This window comes from Lepidochelys kempii, chromosome 4 (assembly GCF_965140285.1).
Source record: "Lepidochelys kempii isolate rLepKem1 chromosome 4, rLepKem1.hap1, whole genome shotgun sequence".
Taxonomy (NCBI): domain Eukaryota; kingdom Metazoa; phylum Chordata; order Testudines; family Cheloniidae; genus Lepidochelys; species Lepidochelys kempii.
This window is the reverse complement of record NC_136383.1, coordinates 66,722,421-66,738,376: the sequence shown is the minus strand read 5'-3', so window position 1 is coordinate 66,738,376 and position 15,956 is coordinate 66,722,421. Positions and strand designations below refer to the sequence as shown.

At 37.7% G+C, this 15,956-nt stretch overlaps 1 protein-coding gene across 1 annotated transcript in view; it reads right to left on the bottom strand.

Annotated features, from left to right (window-relative positions):
- Nucleotides 1-15,956, bottom strand: part of TLL1 (tolloid like 1) — a 200,234-nt gene that overhangs the window by 8,016 nt on the left and 176,262 nt on the right. Inside the window, exons 17-19 of the mRNA XM_073341559.2 lie at nt 13,131-13,256; nt 12,052-12,179; nt 5,229-5,442 (exon numbers count right to left, since the gene is read on the bottom strand). Coding sequence (XP_073197660.1) covers nt 5,229-5,442; nt 12,052-12,179; nt 13,131-13,256 — 468 coding nt within the window. The remainder of the gene's footprint in view (nt 1-5,228; nt 5,443-12,051; nt 12,180-13,130; nt 13,257-15,956) is intronic.

Below are 15,956 nucleotides of genomic sequence, written 5' to 3'. Positions count from 1 at the left end.
GGCTTTGTTAGGGCCATTAGGGGAAAGAAAACACTTGGCTCCCGTAAGGATTGACCCTTTCTTGTTTCCTCCCCTTCCCATGGGCACTCAGCCTCCTTGTGAGCTTGAGGAGGGTAGGAAGGGGGGCTCCTTGACTGGCTGGATGCAAGGCCACAGCATAAGCCTATTGGCTCTCATGCACACAAGCGAAGGGCTTATAAACCCTTCTCCCTGCCCAGGGCACAATTCTGCACACTGATCAAAATACCCCCCCCCACACTGTGAGCATCATCCTAGTCACCTTTTTAACCAGATTGGCCTGGGCAGTGTGGGTTTTTTTGCCTTCCTCTCAGCATCCCAGGAACCAGTCGATAGGTTGCACTGCAAAATTCATGTTGCAGCTCAGCAAGTGCCCAGTGCAGCTACTTGCTCAATGGAGTGTCCAGTTCCCTGATAAATTGGAAGTGCACTACTAGAAGGCTTGTCCTAAAAAAGGTGGGGAACGGAACCAGGACTCCTAATGTCTGGTACAGTGAGGAGACAACCCCACTTATATGAGAGAAGATGGTGGGGTCCCAGCAATGGTGCTGGGACCAAGCTCACAGCGTGGAGGGCTGCCTGCAGCCCTCCCCCAGGTGGTATGGGTTACAGAAGGAAGGATGACCTGCACCAAAGGAGTTATTGCTGGATAGTTTCCAAGTGTGTTATTCAGTAAAGCTGCAGCCTAGTGTCATTCCTGGTGTCTTGTCTTCCTTTCTGTGCCATCGAGGACAATGGGAGTTATACTATTCAGACACTTAGGTACTTTTGAAAACTTTACTCTAGGACTCATCTATGTTATGTCAAAACTGTGGTAGAGAAACTGATTTTAAAAGTTGTTTAAAATGTGTTCAGGCTAATGTTTGTTCTAGAGTATGGAATTCACAACCATTTAAAAACAATGTTTAATCTCCTGGCAGATACATGCTTTTTAAAACATGCTTCTAAATAGTTTACACCCCTTTATTATGGGCAGGAATACATTAATTTTAAATTATGAGCACATTAATTTTAGTTAAATACTAATTTTTTAATCTGTGCTGCAGACATGGATTTTTAGTCTCAGGAAATTAATATTTTAAATCCACTGGAATTGTTTAAGAAATTTAACATATTCAGCTCCCAAAATACTCATCACTTCTCAAGTCTGATAAATGCAAACAAAAATAAAATGCAAAAAACCAACCAACCAACCAAACAAAAAAAACCCACACAACTGAAAAAAACCACCAACCACCAAAAAACCCAATTGTGATTGGAAACCTTGCATCAATTCACAGGATCTGGGGAACTGGAAATTGAATATGAGTCAGCAATGTGATGTAGTTTCAAAAAAGACTAATATCATTCAGAGATATACTAATAGGAGTGTTATATGTAAGGCATGGGAGGTAGTTATCCCACTCTACTTTGCACTGGTAAAGCTTCACCCAGAGTACTGTGTCCAATTCTGTGTGCCACACTTGAGCAAAGATATGGATAAATTAGAGAGAGTCCAGAGGAGAGTGACAAAAATGATAAGAGGTTTAGAAAACCTGACCTATGAGAAACACTTGTCTGTTAAATATTAGGGAAAACTTTCTAACTATAAGGATAGTTGAGCTCTGGAATAGGTTTCCAAGATGGGCTGTGGAATTCCCATCAGTGGAGATTTTTAAGAACAGGTTGGACAAACACCTTTCCGGGATGGTCTGGGTTTACTTGCTCCTGCATAGGGGTTTGGACTAGATGAACTCTCGAGGTCCCTTCCACACCTACATTTCTATGATTCTATAATTGTCCAGAAAATCTGGAAGGGAATACAAAGTTTAGTGGCATGATTCCGAATTCAGCTTTGGATTCCGTATCAGGCTGCTCATTCTGGGATTAGTAGGCTCATTCTGGCCTTGTGGCAGGAACTGTAAAGCCAGAAGATTGTGTCCAGTACAAGGAGAGAGTGGAATGGCTCCTTGAGCTCTTTCTGCCTGTCCTTGCAGTCATGTAGGGTTAGGTGTAATGCCGACAGACCCCGGTCATCAGCAGGCGAGATTGAACGAGGGACCTCTGGAGCTTAGTGCATGAGCCTCTACCGCATGAGCTAAAAGCCAACTGGCTGTTAGCTAAGGCTGTAGAGAAGACTCATTTTATCTCTCTCTCTCTAAGTGGTCTCGATGCCACTAGATGGGACACAACACCACACCCAGAAGGTGTGTGGGTTACACAGGCACAAGCTTTTCACTACCACCCCTGATCTCACCCATGGAATCTAGCCTTTTAAAATGACATATTATGTATTACGTTATGGAAGCAATAACATGAAGAAAAATAATATATGCTTTGAAAACTTTGATTATATATTCAAAATGCAATATATATATGCAATGATTATATATTTGATTATATATTCATAAATGCAATGTCCATTCATTTGTGTCCATTCACAAAACTCCCACTAAAATGAATGGTTATGCTTTCATCAAGACTGCAGGATAAAGTCCTTATTCTGTACAAACTGTACATACAAACTGTATCCCTATGCTATCAGTCGCTAGGCTTCTCAGTTACCTTAATGGACATTTTGTGAAACATTTTCCTTCAAAAATTCACTTTGAATCATATATGAGCAAAAATACACCTTTTTTCTCCTTCATTCTTAAAAAAGAATCGAGCAGATTCTGTTTTTCAACATTCTGAAGGAAAACACTGTACCTGTGCTGAGATATCATACACAAAGTTTCCACATTAAGTGGAAGTTATAAACCTCTTCAAATAGACATTTTATAAGGGAAATACCAGTAAGTCATTAACTGTACAAAATGATTAGGGGGCTGGGGCACATGACTTATAAGGAGAGGCTGAGGGAACTGGGTTTATTTAGTCTGCAGAAGAGAAGAGTGAGGGGGGATTTGATAGCAGCCTTCAACTACCTGAAGAGATGTTCCAAAGAGGATTGAGCTCGGCTATTCTCAGTGGTGGCAGATGACAGAACAATGACTAATGGTCTCAAGTTGCACTGGGGAGGTCTAGGTTGGATATTAGAAAAAACACTATTTCACTAGGAGGGTGGTGAAGCACTGGAATGGGTTACCTTGGGAGGATCTCCATCCTTAGAGGTTTTTAAGATCCTGCTTGACAAAGCCCTGGCTGGGATGATTTAATTGGGGTTGGTCCTGCTTTGAGCAGGGGATTGGACTAGATGACCTCTTGAGGTCTCTTCCAACCCTAATCTTCTATGATTCTGTGAGTTTATGTAGCAATGTAACTGGTAACACTTAGAAATACTGCGGACGTAGATTTTAATTTCCTTTATGTAATGACTACTGCAATTGTGTAAATGGAAAGAAACTACATAAATCAGTAGTATTACAACACCCATCTTTACCAATAGTTTTGTTTTTTAATTATTTACTGTAAAATTGTAGTCAGGACCAATCAAACCTTTTATATATAATTTTGTGAAAATCATTATAAAACCTTTATAGAGAAGGTAGAGAAGACTGGAGAGGGTAATACAAGTGATCTTGTAGGATTTGGAAAAGATGAAATAAAACACATGATAATTTTTTCAGTCCCTCTTAAGAGTTAAAATGTACATGTGACACATTTGGTTGTAGATGTACAATTGCAGCTGATACAAAGGGAAATAAGGAAGGGCCTGATCCAGCAAACACATCGTGAGTGTACTACTAAGTGTTTGCAAACCAGGTCTCATAACACGAAAAAGAAGTACACTGAACGTCAGGGTAAACAATGCTTTCATTTTCCAGCATCAGAACACAAATGGTGAGAAAGAGCCCAGGTTCTGATGTCTGATGACTATGCCAAAAGGAGAAATTAATCACACAAAGTATCAAGGATTATTTCTCCACAAAAATGCAAGGGAAAAAAACCAAATTTGAATTTTAATATTAATTTATAATGATTTGATAGTTGCACACGCACTTTTATGTTGCATGTGATGTTTTAGATAATGTTAAACTACATGGATAAAATATAGACTACTCATTCTTATAATCAAGAATAGGGATTTGTGTGCATCTGCAAAGCCTCAGTATGCTGGAAGTCATATTTATATAATATCCGCTTTAATATGCAGTTTGAAAAATAATCCCTGAGTAAGAATTGATTGTGGTAAGTGAAGAAATATTATTTCTTCTGTAGAGATTGGGGAAATATTATTCTATTCTACTCTGTAACATAGGTGCTGGAACTAGGGCTACTGCCACAACCCCTGGCTTGAAGTGGTTTCCATTATATACGGGATTTACAGCTTGGTTCAGTGGCTCTCAGAACCCCCACTATATAAATTGTTCCAGCACCCCTGCTCTCTAATATTTTTGAATGGCTTCTCCTCCCTTTCCAAATAACGTCTTGGAGGTTAACATTTTTAGAGTCACCACTAGGGGTCATTGTAAACCAAGCAACTTCAGAAAAATAATGTTTGTAACATGGACAATGTCCTAAGCAACCGATTAATAGAATTTCAGAACATATTTTGAATGACAATAATTCCTATCAAGGACCAAAAGTAACTGCTAAGCCTGAAGGAGACTTTTTAAAACCTTGTTTATTTTAGCAAGACTGTCAGTTTTGTTTTGCTTACCTTTACCTTTGCTTACCATTCTTTTTTACTGTAGAAGAAATAGTGTTACCTGTTAACACAAATTCCCATGTTTTATTTAAATTCGTAGAAGACAAAAATCAGAGACTATTTTGGTACACAGCACACTACATTACAATAGGTCCACTGGAAATGAAATTAGAGGCCGTTGAATCTTTTATAAGTATAGTCAGCTATGGCATCAATTATAAGAATACAAATTTCTTGAAAACCTGTTTCCCAAATCTGCTGAATTTAAAAAGGAATCATAGCTTTCCTCAGGAAAGAATTCAGCATTGCCTTCCTTTTGGCCTTTACTAGATCTTTTTTCAAAGTAACTGATTACTTTTTAATGACTGTCCGGCAACAACATTAAGGTTAAAAAAGAAAAAAACCTTCCAAAAACAAAACAAAAAAAGTAATATGATCGCAAAAAAGAGTTAATTCTAGAATCCTGACAATATTTCCTTTCATCTCTGAGTTTAGATTTCATCTACTGCCTCGAAGGATTTGTTCAGCTTTATTGGTAGCACTGATTTATCTACTAAACAATTCTGCTCATAGAACATGAAAATCCTGAATGTCTTCATCAAGGGAAAATGATCAGTAAATAACATCCTGATTTCCTAACCTGTAGAGTGTGTGGCTTGGAAGCCTTTTCTTTGTACTGATGCATCAGAAACAAACCGGAGGAACATTTTATTTCCAGTAGCAACAAGAGGATCAGGTATCTTATTGCCACATAAACGTCCCAGAATTGGTGACTTTTCTGTTTCTCCATCAAACACTTCCAAGTGGTCATAAGCACATTCCTGATGTTGTTCAATCTCAAACTCATTAAAGGTCTGAAAAGAAAGCAAAATAGTGTGTTAAGAAGGACTCCAATACATATTATATCTTATACATAACAAACATTTACTTTATGTAGGTTTCCAGCATACAGCCTGCATGCAATTGAGATAGCACATGTAATTTTGTTGCGGTTATAAGCTTGGACCTTTGAATGACAGACGCACTCTAAGGAAGAAGAGTAATAATAAAGACAGTGAATTTTAACGTTGGCAGGGCACCGCTTCACCTGAAAGGGACTAGGAGAACACTTGTGTCCAATGAATATCAATGGCAGAACAGAGCAAATCTGGAATACCATAGCCATTCCGTTGAATTCATACAATTAGTTTCCAGGATTATTCCAAATTTCACAGAACATCCAAAACCAGCCAGAAAGTAGGAAATCTCTTGGTTCCTTTTATAACTGGGGCCCTGCAACATCTCTGAGATGTTGTGCTTTTATATATGTGCTTCTTCAATACACTTTAAACCAATGAAAACGACATTTCCACATGACCCTTGTAGGTAAAACATATACAGCACAGTCCTTTGAAAATTATGCCATATAAACCAATTTTTATAACTACAATATTGGTTATATTTAAGGCTTCACTCAGCAAATTAAAATAATCTTTCTCCAGGAAATCAGTCTAAGAAAGCTGCAAAAAAGGTTTTTGAGTGAATTTGTAAATAAATCCCAACACAACTCACTTTTACTTGTCACCAACTCTCAAAGAGAGAGGAAAGTTGCAGAAGTTATCTTAAAGGTCACAAGTATTACTTACTTTCAGGTCTGTTGTATATTTCTTCTCCACACAGCAACACTTATTTTAGTGTTTATCTGAGCTCCTAGAGACTCAACTCTCCTCAATGCCCTGGAGAGTGGAGTCCAGTTGTCCAAGATTTTAAAAAGTGACTAGTGATTTTCAGTCCCTCAATTTTAGGGTACCCAGCTGAAGACACTTTGAAGGTGTCTGATTCCCTGAGTCTGGCCCCTACCCTCTGAAAATCAGGCCCTTTAAACTGTCTGAAGATGGGGGCACCCAAAAATCACAAGTCACTTTTTACAATCTTAAACTTATTTGTCCACAGAACAGGTAGCTCACAGGTAGGGGGAGTTTCTGAACCATATCATCAGAACCTAATCTTAAGGGACCACTTCCAGGAGCAAGGGATGGTTCAGTCTCCGGATCCTTCTTGTCTTCTCCATGGAGACTGCCACCTAGTGTTCCAACTCATGATAAGTGTGCTATTTATGTGATATATGGAAGATATATATTCAGGAGTGGACTAAGATCACCAAGCTTATTACAAATGGGACATCAAACAGCCATGAGATATAACTTCTGGTCACTACTGAACTGGGCTAGATTTGAACGAGAAGCCTAATGATGAAAGGTCATAGAGAATTATGTATAAGCATTGAGAGGCTGAAATACTTCTAGGCTTCTCTGAACATTTTCACAATTAACCTTAAATTGAAAGATCATGAAGTGGAATTTATTTATTATTATTAATTAGTAATTTTATGGTTCTCAAGTTACGTTTTGTTCATACAATAACATATCACAAAAGCACTCTAGGAATTAATGCTCCTAACTGTATGCAGTGTATTTCCAGCAAAGCAAGCTAAAAGATTAAGAAGCAATATTTAAAAGGAATAAAAGCAAACAGTCTAATTCTGAGCACACATAATAACTGATCATTCTGTCTGGTACACCAAAGCAAGTCTAATCTACTGAATCCCCGATGGAAGTCAGCCAATATAAAATGTGATGGCACTTTATATTACCAGCTGTCCTAAAGGAATTGCATATAGCTAAAGCACTGATGTTTTGGCAAATGAGAAAGAATACTCAGAATATCAGTTTTAGTTCACAAAGAACTGGAGAGTGAAAAGATAGTACTGAACGGACACAGATTCATTTTATAGGAAAAGCTGACATTTATATGAGCGGAAGGAAATCATTGATGCAATAAAAACAGGAGTGCAGCAATCCCCATTGCCACTCTAAAATTTTAATCAACCATCCTATCTTCAGACAGCCAGGTATGTGTTGTCATTGGGCCCCAAACAATATTTGATTAATTACAAAAACAAACAAACAGACAAAAACCACTGAGAGGCTGTAAGAGCTGGTTAAATATTCAATTCAGTGAATCCACTGTGAATATCAATGGGAGTTCTGTATGTGCTGTAAGAACAGTCTATAGTTCTGAGTTTGATTTTTAATTTTTTGTTTTGTTTTTCAAAGGAAAATCACACTGTATTTTTTTCAGTTCTGCAATCTGAAAGGTCAGTAGTTCAGAAGCACTCCTTACAATCAATAATCTGTGAAAGCTATTATTTTAAATGTTTGAATTACAATTAGGATTTATGAGAACTAGAGGATTTAAGAAAAAGCAAATATTATATGTTAAACTATTTAAAACATTCAAACAGTTCAAGAAATATTAAACAAATTAGAAATTGGCTTAAAGTTTTATCCATAGCATCCCTACATTTCAAGGGACACAAAGAATTTGCTTTTCAGCTGCCTTTATTATTAAGGTTGGTAATAAAATTTTGAAATAAAAGAACTTTAAATACTCTTTGCATAATTTAAAACAGAGGAATCATAATTTCTATCAAGATGAATAGAGATTAACAAGCATGTGGACAAGGAGAATCCAGTGGATATAGTGTACTTAGATTTTCAGAAAGCCTTTGACAAGGTCCTTCACCAAAGGCTCTTAAGCAAAGTAAGCTGTCATGGGATAAGAGGGAAGGTTCTCTCATGGACTGGTAACTGGCTAAAAGATAGGAAACAAAGGGTAGGAATAAATGGTCAGTTTTCAGAATGGAGAGAGGTAAATATTGTGTCCCCCAGGGGTCTGTACTAGAACCAGTCCTATTCAACATATTAATAAATGATCTGGAGAAAGGGGTAAACATGAGGTGGCAAAATTTGCAGATGATACAAATCTATCAAGATAGTTAAGTCCCAGGCAGACTGCAAAGAGCTACAAAAGGATCTCTCAAAACTGGGTCACTGGGCAACAAAATGGCAGATGAAATTCAATGTTGATAAATGCAAAGTAATGCACATTGGAAAACGTAATCCCAACCATACATATAAAATAATGTCGTCTAAATTAACTGTTACCACTCAAGAAAGAGATATTGGAGTCACTGTGGATAATTTTCTGAAAACATCCACTCAATGTGCAGCAGCAGTCAAAAAAGCAAACAGAATGTTGGGAATCATTAAGAAAGGGATAGATAATAAGACAGAAAATATCATATTGCCTCTCTATAAATCCATGGTACGCTCACATCTTGAATACCGTGTGCAGATGTGGTAGCCCCATCTCAAAAAAGATATATTGGAATTGGAAAAAGTTCAGAAAAGGGCAACAAAAATTATTAGGGGTATGGAATGGCTTCCGTATAAGGAGAGATTAATAAAACTGGGACTTTTCAGCCTGGAAAAGAGATGACTAAGAACAGATATGATAGAGGTCTATAAAATCATGACTGGTATGGAGAAAGTAGATAAGGAAGTGTTATTTACTCCTCATAACACAAGAACTAGGGGTCACCAAATGAAATTAATAGGCAGCAGGTTTAAAACAAACAAAAGGAAGTACTTCTTCACACAACGCACAGTCAACCTCTGGAACTCTTTGTCACAGGATGTTGTGAAGGCCTAGTTCAAAAAAGAACTAGATACATTCATGGTGGATAGGTCCATCAATGGCTATTAGCCAGGATGGGCAGGGATGGTGTCCCTAGCCTCTGTTTTCTAGAAGCTGGGAATGAGCAACAGGGGATGGGTCTCTTGATGATTATATGTTCTGTTCATTCCCTCTGGGGCATCTTGAATTGGCCACTACTGGAAGACAGGATACTGGGCTAGATGGACCTTTGGTCTGATCCAGTATGGCCATTCTTATGAACTTGGGAACTTTTAGGGGAATAGGCTGAGCAAAATTATTGCAGTTTTCTTTTATCTCATTATTTTTTCTGTTATCTATATGCATTTCCAGGCATTTGTTCAAAAATCATCTTTATATATGCAATAGGGTGTTCCTCAAATTAAGCTTCACCTAGACTAATTTCCAAGTGTCAAGTGAGCTTTTAAAATCTCTCTCTCTCTCTCTCTCTCTGTGCCATATGTAGACAGTTTCATAAGCATTATTTTTTCATCTGGACATCTAGTTTAAAAATTCCACAGTACACGTCCATTGTTTCCTGGAACCCTTGATTACACAGAATTCTTCACTTTACTGTTACCAGGAAAAGACTTTGCAATGATTTATCAAAACTAAGAGCACTCACAGGAAAAGATTAGATACACTGAACTTCAAAAATAATGCACAGCTTCAGGACTCATATCTTTTCTGTTCATTAGGGCATAGTAAAAGTAGGAATGAACTTGAACTTAGTTTGGAAGCAAAATAGGAAATATTTATAAAATGGAAGTTTTGCATTAGTCTTGTTGGTATACGGGTCAAATACAAAATGAGTGATAAGCAGCTAACAAGACTGTGAACAAAATAATATAGTGTGTTATCTTCCCATACAAACATTTAGCACAGCTGGGAATTTCTAGCTGTGAAATGTTTTGCTAATGAGTGTTATACTTATCCACTATACATGATGGTGAGATTTTCAAAAGAGCTTAAGGGAGTTAGGTGCTCCACTCTCATTAACTTTCAGTGGTTGCTGAACACTTCATTAGATAAATAAAGAATCCTGTTTTGTTTGATTAACAGAGTTTCACTATGCAGATCAGAATGGCTGTTAACCCTTTAGCTCTGTGATTTTTTCAAGGATGGAGGACAACATTTTTGAAAACAGCTAAGTGGTTTAGGGGCCTAAACCCCATTTTCAAAAGTGATTAGGACCAGATTTTCAATAGTATTTAGGCACCCAAAAATGCCGGTAGTACAGCCTAGTGGGATTCTCAAAAGCTCCTAGGCAGGTTAGGCACATAACTCTCACTGACATTCAACTCTCTCTTCCACTGACTTTCACTTTTGAAACTGGGCCTCTGGGGTGCTTTTGAAAATGTTTACCCAGATTCTATTTCAAATGAAAAAGGAACAGTTGATAAAGATTTAAGAATGGTTTCTTCTGGAAGAGAGAAAACTAAAATTCAGCAAGGAAATCCAAATGCAAGTGCTTTCCTGCTGAGTTTACAGGCACTCAAAGTGCTTTTATAAAAATCCGTCTGTGCCTCTGGCTAGATAAGATATACACAAAATAAAAGTTGTTCATATGGGAGAAGTTCACTTGTTGGGAATGAGCCAGCACAGGCCCACCCTCCCTCTCCACTCAACTTGAACACTCACTGAACCCAGTGAATGGGCCGAGCATTCATCCCCTCTTTGCATGTAGGGTTTAAGCATTTAGAGCCAGATCCACAAAGGGACAGAGGCATTGCTTCTTTATGCCAGGGAAAAGGGTTGAAAAGGCAGCAGAAAGAGGTCCTAAGAGTTCAGTAACTGACTGAAGAACAATTCTCCTGGCACTAACACTGCAGAAGATGGCTGTAAGTACCTGAGTATCGTTTCACAAGCCTTACATATAGGGGACATCCCAAGGGTTGGAAGGGCATGTTGGGTTGGGGCCACAGCATGCAGAGCTGAGGAGATGCTGGGCAGTGCTATTCCCAGAGGGCAGTCCAGGGAATCTGCCATAACTTAAACAGGCCCCAGGGCTGTTTTACCAGAGTCCTCTCCAGTGCCTGGAGCAGCTCAGGGTCAGGAGGGCACAAAGTTGGCTTAGGCTATGTCTACATTGGATTCTGAGGTATGATTGCAGCACAGGTAGACATACCCACACTAGCTCAACCTGCACTAGCAAAGCTAAAAATAGCAGTGTAGACACAAGGGCATGGGCTTCAGCACAGGCTAGCAGCACGAGTATGTGCCCAAGGGATATGGACCCATGTATTTATATAGCCCACTCTGAAGCATCTGCTGCCATGTCTTCACTGTTATTTTTAGCCATGCTAGAATGGGGTAATGCTAGCGCAAGTGTGTCTATCTGAGCTGCAATCAGACCTCAAATTGCAGTGTGGACACACCCTTAAATGCATCCCATCTCTCAAGCTCAGTGCTGTACCATAATAATGTGGGGAAATCTAAAAAAAGCTGAGAACCAAAGTGCAGAAACCTTGTATAGTGAATCTGCAATGTCCATGTGAATTATGTACATGAAAGTGTCCCAAGCCCCTGAACCAACTATATATAATCAGACAAAAATAATACTCCAAACCAATATTTGAGATAAAAGAAATCAGACTTTTTGAATTTTCATTTAAGTATTATGGAACACTTACTTAACACTCTTAAAATAATTCTTCACTGAAGGTTAAACTTCATATTAATCTTTGTTTTAAAACGTTGATATCTTTACAACACATTTTCGTAAATATTCATTATTTTAAAAATAATGTTTTTTATTTTAAAAGTCAGTGGATTCTTACTAACTAGTGTAACATAAAGGGCATACTTTTTGGCTGCCAATTGACCAGTGAACATAGATCAATCTTATTTTCATACAGTGGCCTGTGAAAGTAGCTGGTCAGCTCAGGAGGAAATTTGGTTAAAAAAAAAAAACTTAAATAACTTACTAATTTGACTCTGTGACCAGGAGTGGCACTGATTTCCCATGTGCATTCCTTCCTACTTGGGTATTTGTCTGGCCAGTTAGGACTTGTGATGACTCCAGTCGGACTATGGATCTTCTGTTCACACTCAGCTGTGCCAACAATGATAGCATCAGTTAGTTTAGAAATCTATGTTAAGATGTAGTCGGAAAAGCAGACTTTTTTATCAACTGATTCATTGAAAGGAAAGGATTTTCAGGAAGCTAGCTAATTACCTCCTCAGTATCCAGTATCATGTTCATCACCTTTGGCAAATACATCATGGAGATTAATCTAGCATTGCTTGTTTACTGATTGACCATTACATTTACAGTGTTGTTTACAATGGATCACATAAACCTTCTATAAACAAACTATATATATGAATGATATGCCTAAACCTTTTATCTAAATGAAGTCAATATTTTGCTATTCCCTCTACTAAGCCTTCCTCACAAATAAAATTAAGTAGAGAAACCCAGAATGGAACTCCTGCCTGAAAATTTCATATTTTGCTTTTCTGCCCTCCCACTAAAGCAGGCATTAAAGGTATTGAACCTTGATTCTGGTTGTTAAACCACGATTAATAGAAAGAGAGAGATACTGTTGTTGGCAAAAGACTGAGAATGAATTGTGAATATCTACAGAGAAATGTCTGACTATACAAGGTCTTCTTTGTCCTAATGGAATTAGTATAAGTGCCTCTCATTAAATAAAAACTAACATTTAAATCTAAATAAAGCAAGGATAAAATGATAAAACTACTCCACCTTCTTAAGTACTTTCCCTTCAAGAATCTCAAAAGACTTTATAAACATCAGGGAATTAAGCCTCACAATACTCTCTGAAGGAAGGTAAGGGCTTGTCTAAATGGCACCACAGTACAGACTAGAGGGATGTGATTTGTCGAGTGTTCTAACTGTCCCATGTAGACCCTGCTGGTTTGCATTAAAAGGTATGTCCCTTTTCTACATGATTATAACTTTCTACAGAGTTGAAGAAAACCTTCTAAAAGACAGCCGGGTCGCCTCTACTATCTGCTGTTCAAATGCCCTAACCCTTACCTTCCTTGCAGTCATGTTTATTTTCATGTAGTACAAATCCATTGCGGCACTGACAGACATAGCTTCCTATAGTGTTGATGCATTCATGCTGGCAGCCACCGTTGTCCTTAGAACACTCGTCCTTGTCTAAGGGATACACAACATGGTTCTGTGAGCATCACATCTATAGCTTGTAGAATGTAGACAACATTTTTATATTAATGTTTAAGTCCAGAAAAGGGTAAACCAAGGCACAGACCTTATTCTTCTCAGTATGGCAATTTAATTGTACCTTAGTTCTACCCATTCATTGTTCAGCCTGCAACCTTGCACCATGGCACTATTCTTTTAGTAAATTCCCATGGAAAGTGAGGTCTATTTCTCAAGAGAGACAAAAAAGTTTCAAGAAAATAAAGGATATAGAACAAATGGCTAATATTACTTTTTCAGCTAGTTTTATTGATATAGATTTCATAAAGTATCTCTTCAGTGGCTACAGTTCCATGCACAACAAGGAGTTTTACTATTTGGACAAACACATAAGGTATTCCCACCTCACACCAGTTCTACAACGTACGCAGATTGGATGTTCAGGCCAAACAAGGTTTCAAGCTCTGCACATGTTGATATTAAAAATAATTTACTCAGCATAAACTTTATCAATTCGTTGTTTTGTTCTAGCGGAGCAAAAAATGTGCTTTGATTTTAATGAATCTGGACATTACAAAACATCTCAAAAAGGAAAATACATTGTTAAAAAGCAAAGAAAAGAAACGGATGTTAATTATTTCAGGGAGATATGCCATATAGCATGCAGTCCTGTTTATTAACAAGTAATCCTCTCTAAAAGAGCTTTTAGTGTGTTAGAAATCAACCAGACGGTAGGGGAGAAAATATGAGCTACATTACACAGCCACCAAATTCACTGCAGGGAAAAAAGGCAAACTAGATTAACAGGCAGTCATGACAGCAAAAGGCATCAGCTGCCACCATTCTGTGTCATTTGGCTGTTGTCATTTTAGGTGGGGCTGGTCAATTAAATCAAAACTGGCAGAGTGTTCCTGACATACATTTATAAAGCCATATCACACCGACCTCTGTCGTTTCAACAGGCAAAAAAATGAGAACAAATTATGGTCATATCAGAAGTCAGACTGTTTCAGAACTGGAATGCAGAGCATGCATCTCATTTACCCGCAGATTTCCTAAGACATACGAAAGGGAGTGTTATTTCTTAACAAAATTAATATGCAATATTTCAGACCGTGTTTGGTTCAGTAGGAATTTCTACAAAAACACAAGCTGCCATATATAATTTAAGCTTCTTGTTACTATTTTACTCATATTGTATTACTTCTCGCTACCTTTGTTGAAGCACATATATAGTAATACAGCAAAATAAATCTTTATTGTCTAAGTACTTACACACACCTGAGCTTTACCTGCCAAAATGTATGTGAAGCTTGACTTTTGACTTGCAGGCTCTTCAATAAATTCTATTTGTACTTACAATACATTGCTGTACAGCAACAGCAGGATGATATATATTCATAGCAAAATCCTGCAAGTCAAAACCAAGTTTCCACTGCATTTTCATTTGTACTATACATCTCAAATCTGTTTGCACTGAGAGTACGTGGGAGCTTCCTGCAGATGTGAACAGAGTTGAATGTGGAGGAACAGTTTAAAAGTAAACACACTTCACAGAAGCGGTTTATATTTGTGATCATTTAGGAAAGCATAAAAACTCAGAAGGATACTTCTTGCAGGCTTTCTAATAGGAGCATTATTTAATTTCAAGCAAAAGTTTTAATCTCTCATCTTTTCAAAAGCAAGCATTAGCACATACTCCCTATTGCAGACTTAGAAGGATGACAAGCAAATGAGAAATTAGATTGCAACTGACAATAACAGAAACTCATTAGCATTTCCTCTCCTATATAACCGAGCGAAAAGAATGGAAGGTAAGTTCAAATGCTTTCATGAAAGGTAACAAACAGGGACATTCTAGTAAAGTTTTGTAATAAATAAAATAAAGGCCCTTTCCAGTTCCCCGTCTACCAAATTATCTGAAACAGAAAAGTCTACCTCACATTAAATAAGTATGTCTTATTCTGAAGAATAATCGCAAAAGGGACATGTGCATAAAGAAATGGTCCTATGATGGATCCCTTCAAAGATCAGCTCTGTACAAAACAATAATCAAAAGGCAGAAGAGATAAGCCTAGTGACACTAGCATGGAAATAATTAATTGCACACTTAAAGAAGGATGCAGTTGTTGAACAAACCTGACAGATGTTGAATAAATCAGTATGGATTTTTCCATCATATCTGTAGCTCAGTTTCAAAATTAGTCTGTATTAGTTACAGAAACAAATATTTTGCTTAGTAAAAACAAAATCATTTGTTGTGCTGACAGATTGAAATCAGTCTCCCAATTTTGAATGGATGCTTTCTTCCTTTTTGTTTGTTTCAATACTCAGCATAGGGAAAGATCCATTCTCAACAAAATGTTAGATTTTAACAATTTAGAGGACATGTGGTCATACCTCTGAGACCCCCAGAGGCCACCAGTCTGTGAATAATACGTATTCGGCCTGAGGGGGAAACCTGTATCAAGTCCTTGCATGATTCAAAAACAAAAATTTTCTCTTTGCAGGCAGTTTTCTTGTCTGTGGAAAAAAATGTACCAGGATAGTGCCAGAGGTGAACATGAATCTGCTCAAAGGTAGAAACATTTAAGCTTTTCTTTTTAACTGCTCACTGAATCATAACCCACCAAAAAAAAAAAGACCCCTGTAATATTCATTCTTATCATGCATCAGACACAGTGACTGTTTTAAATG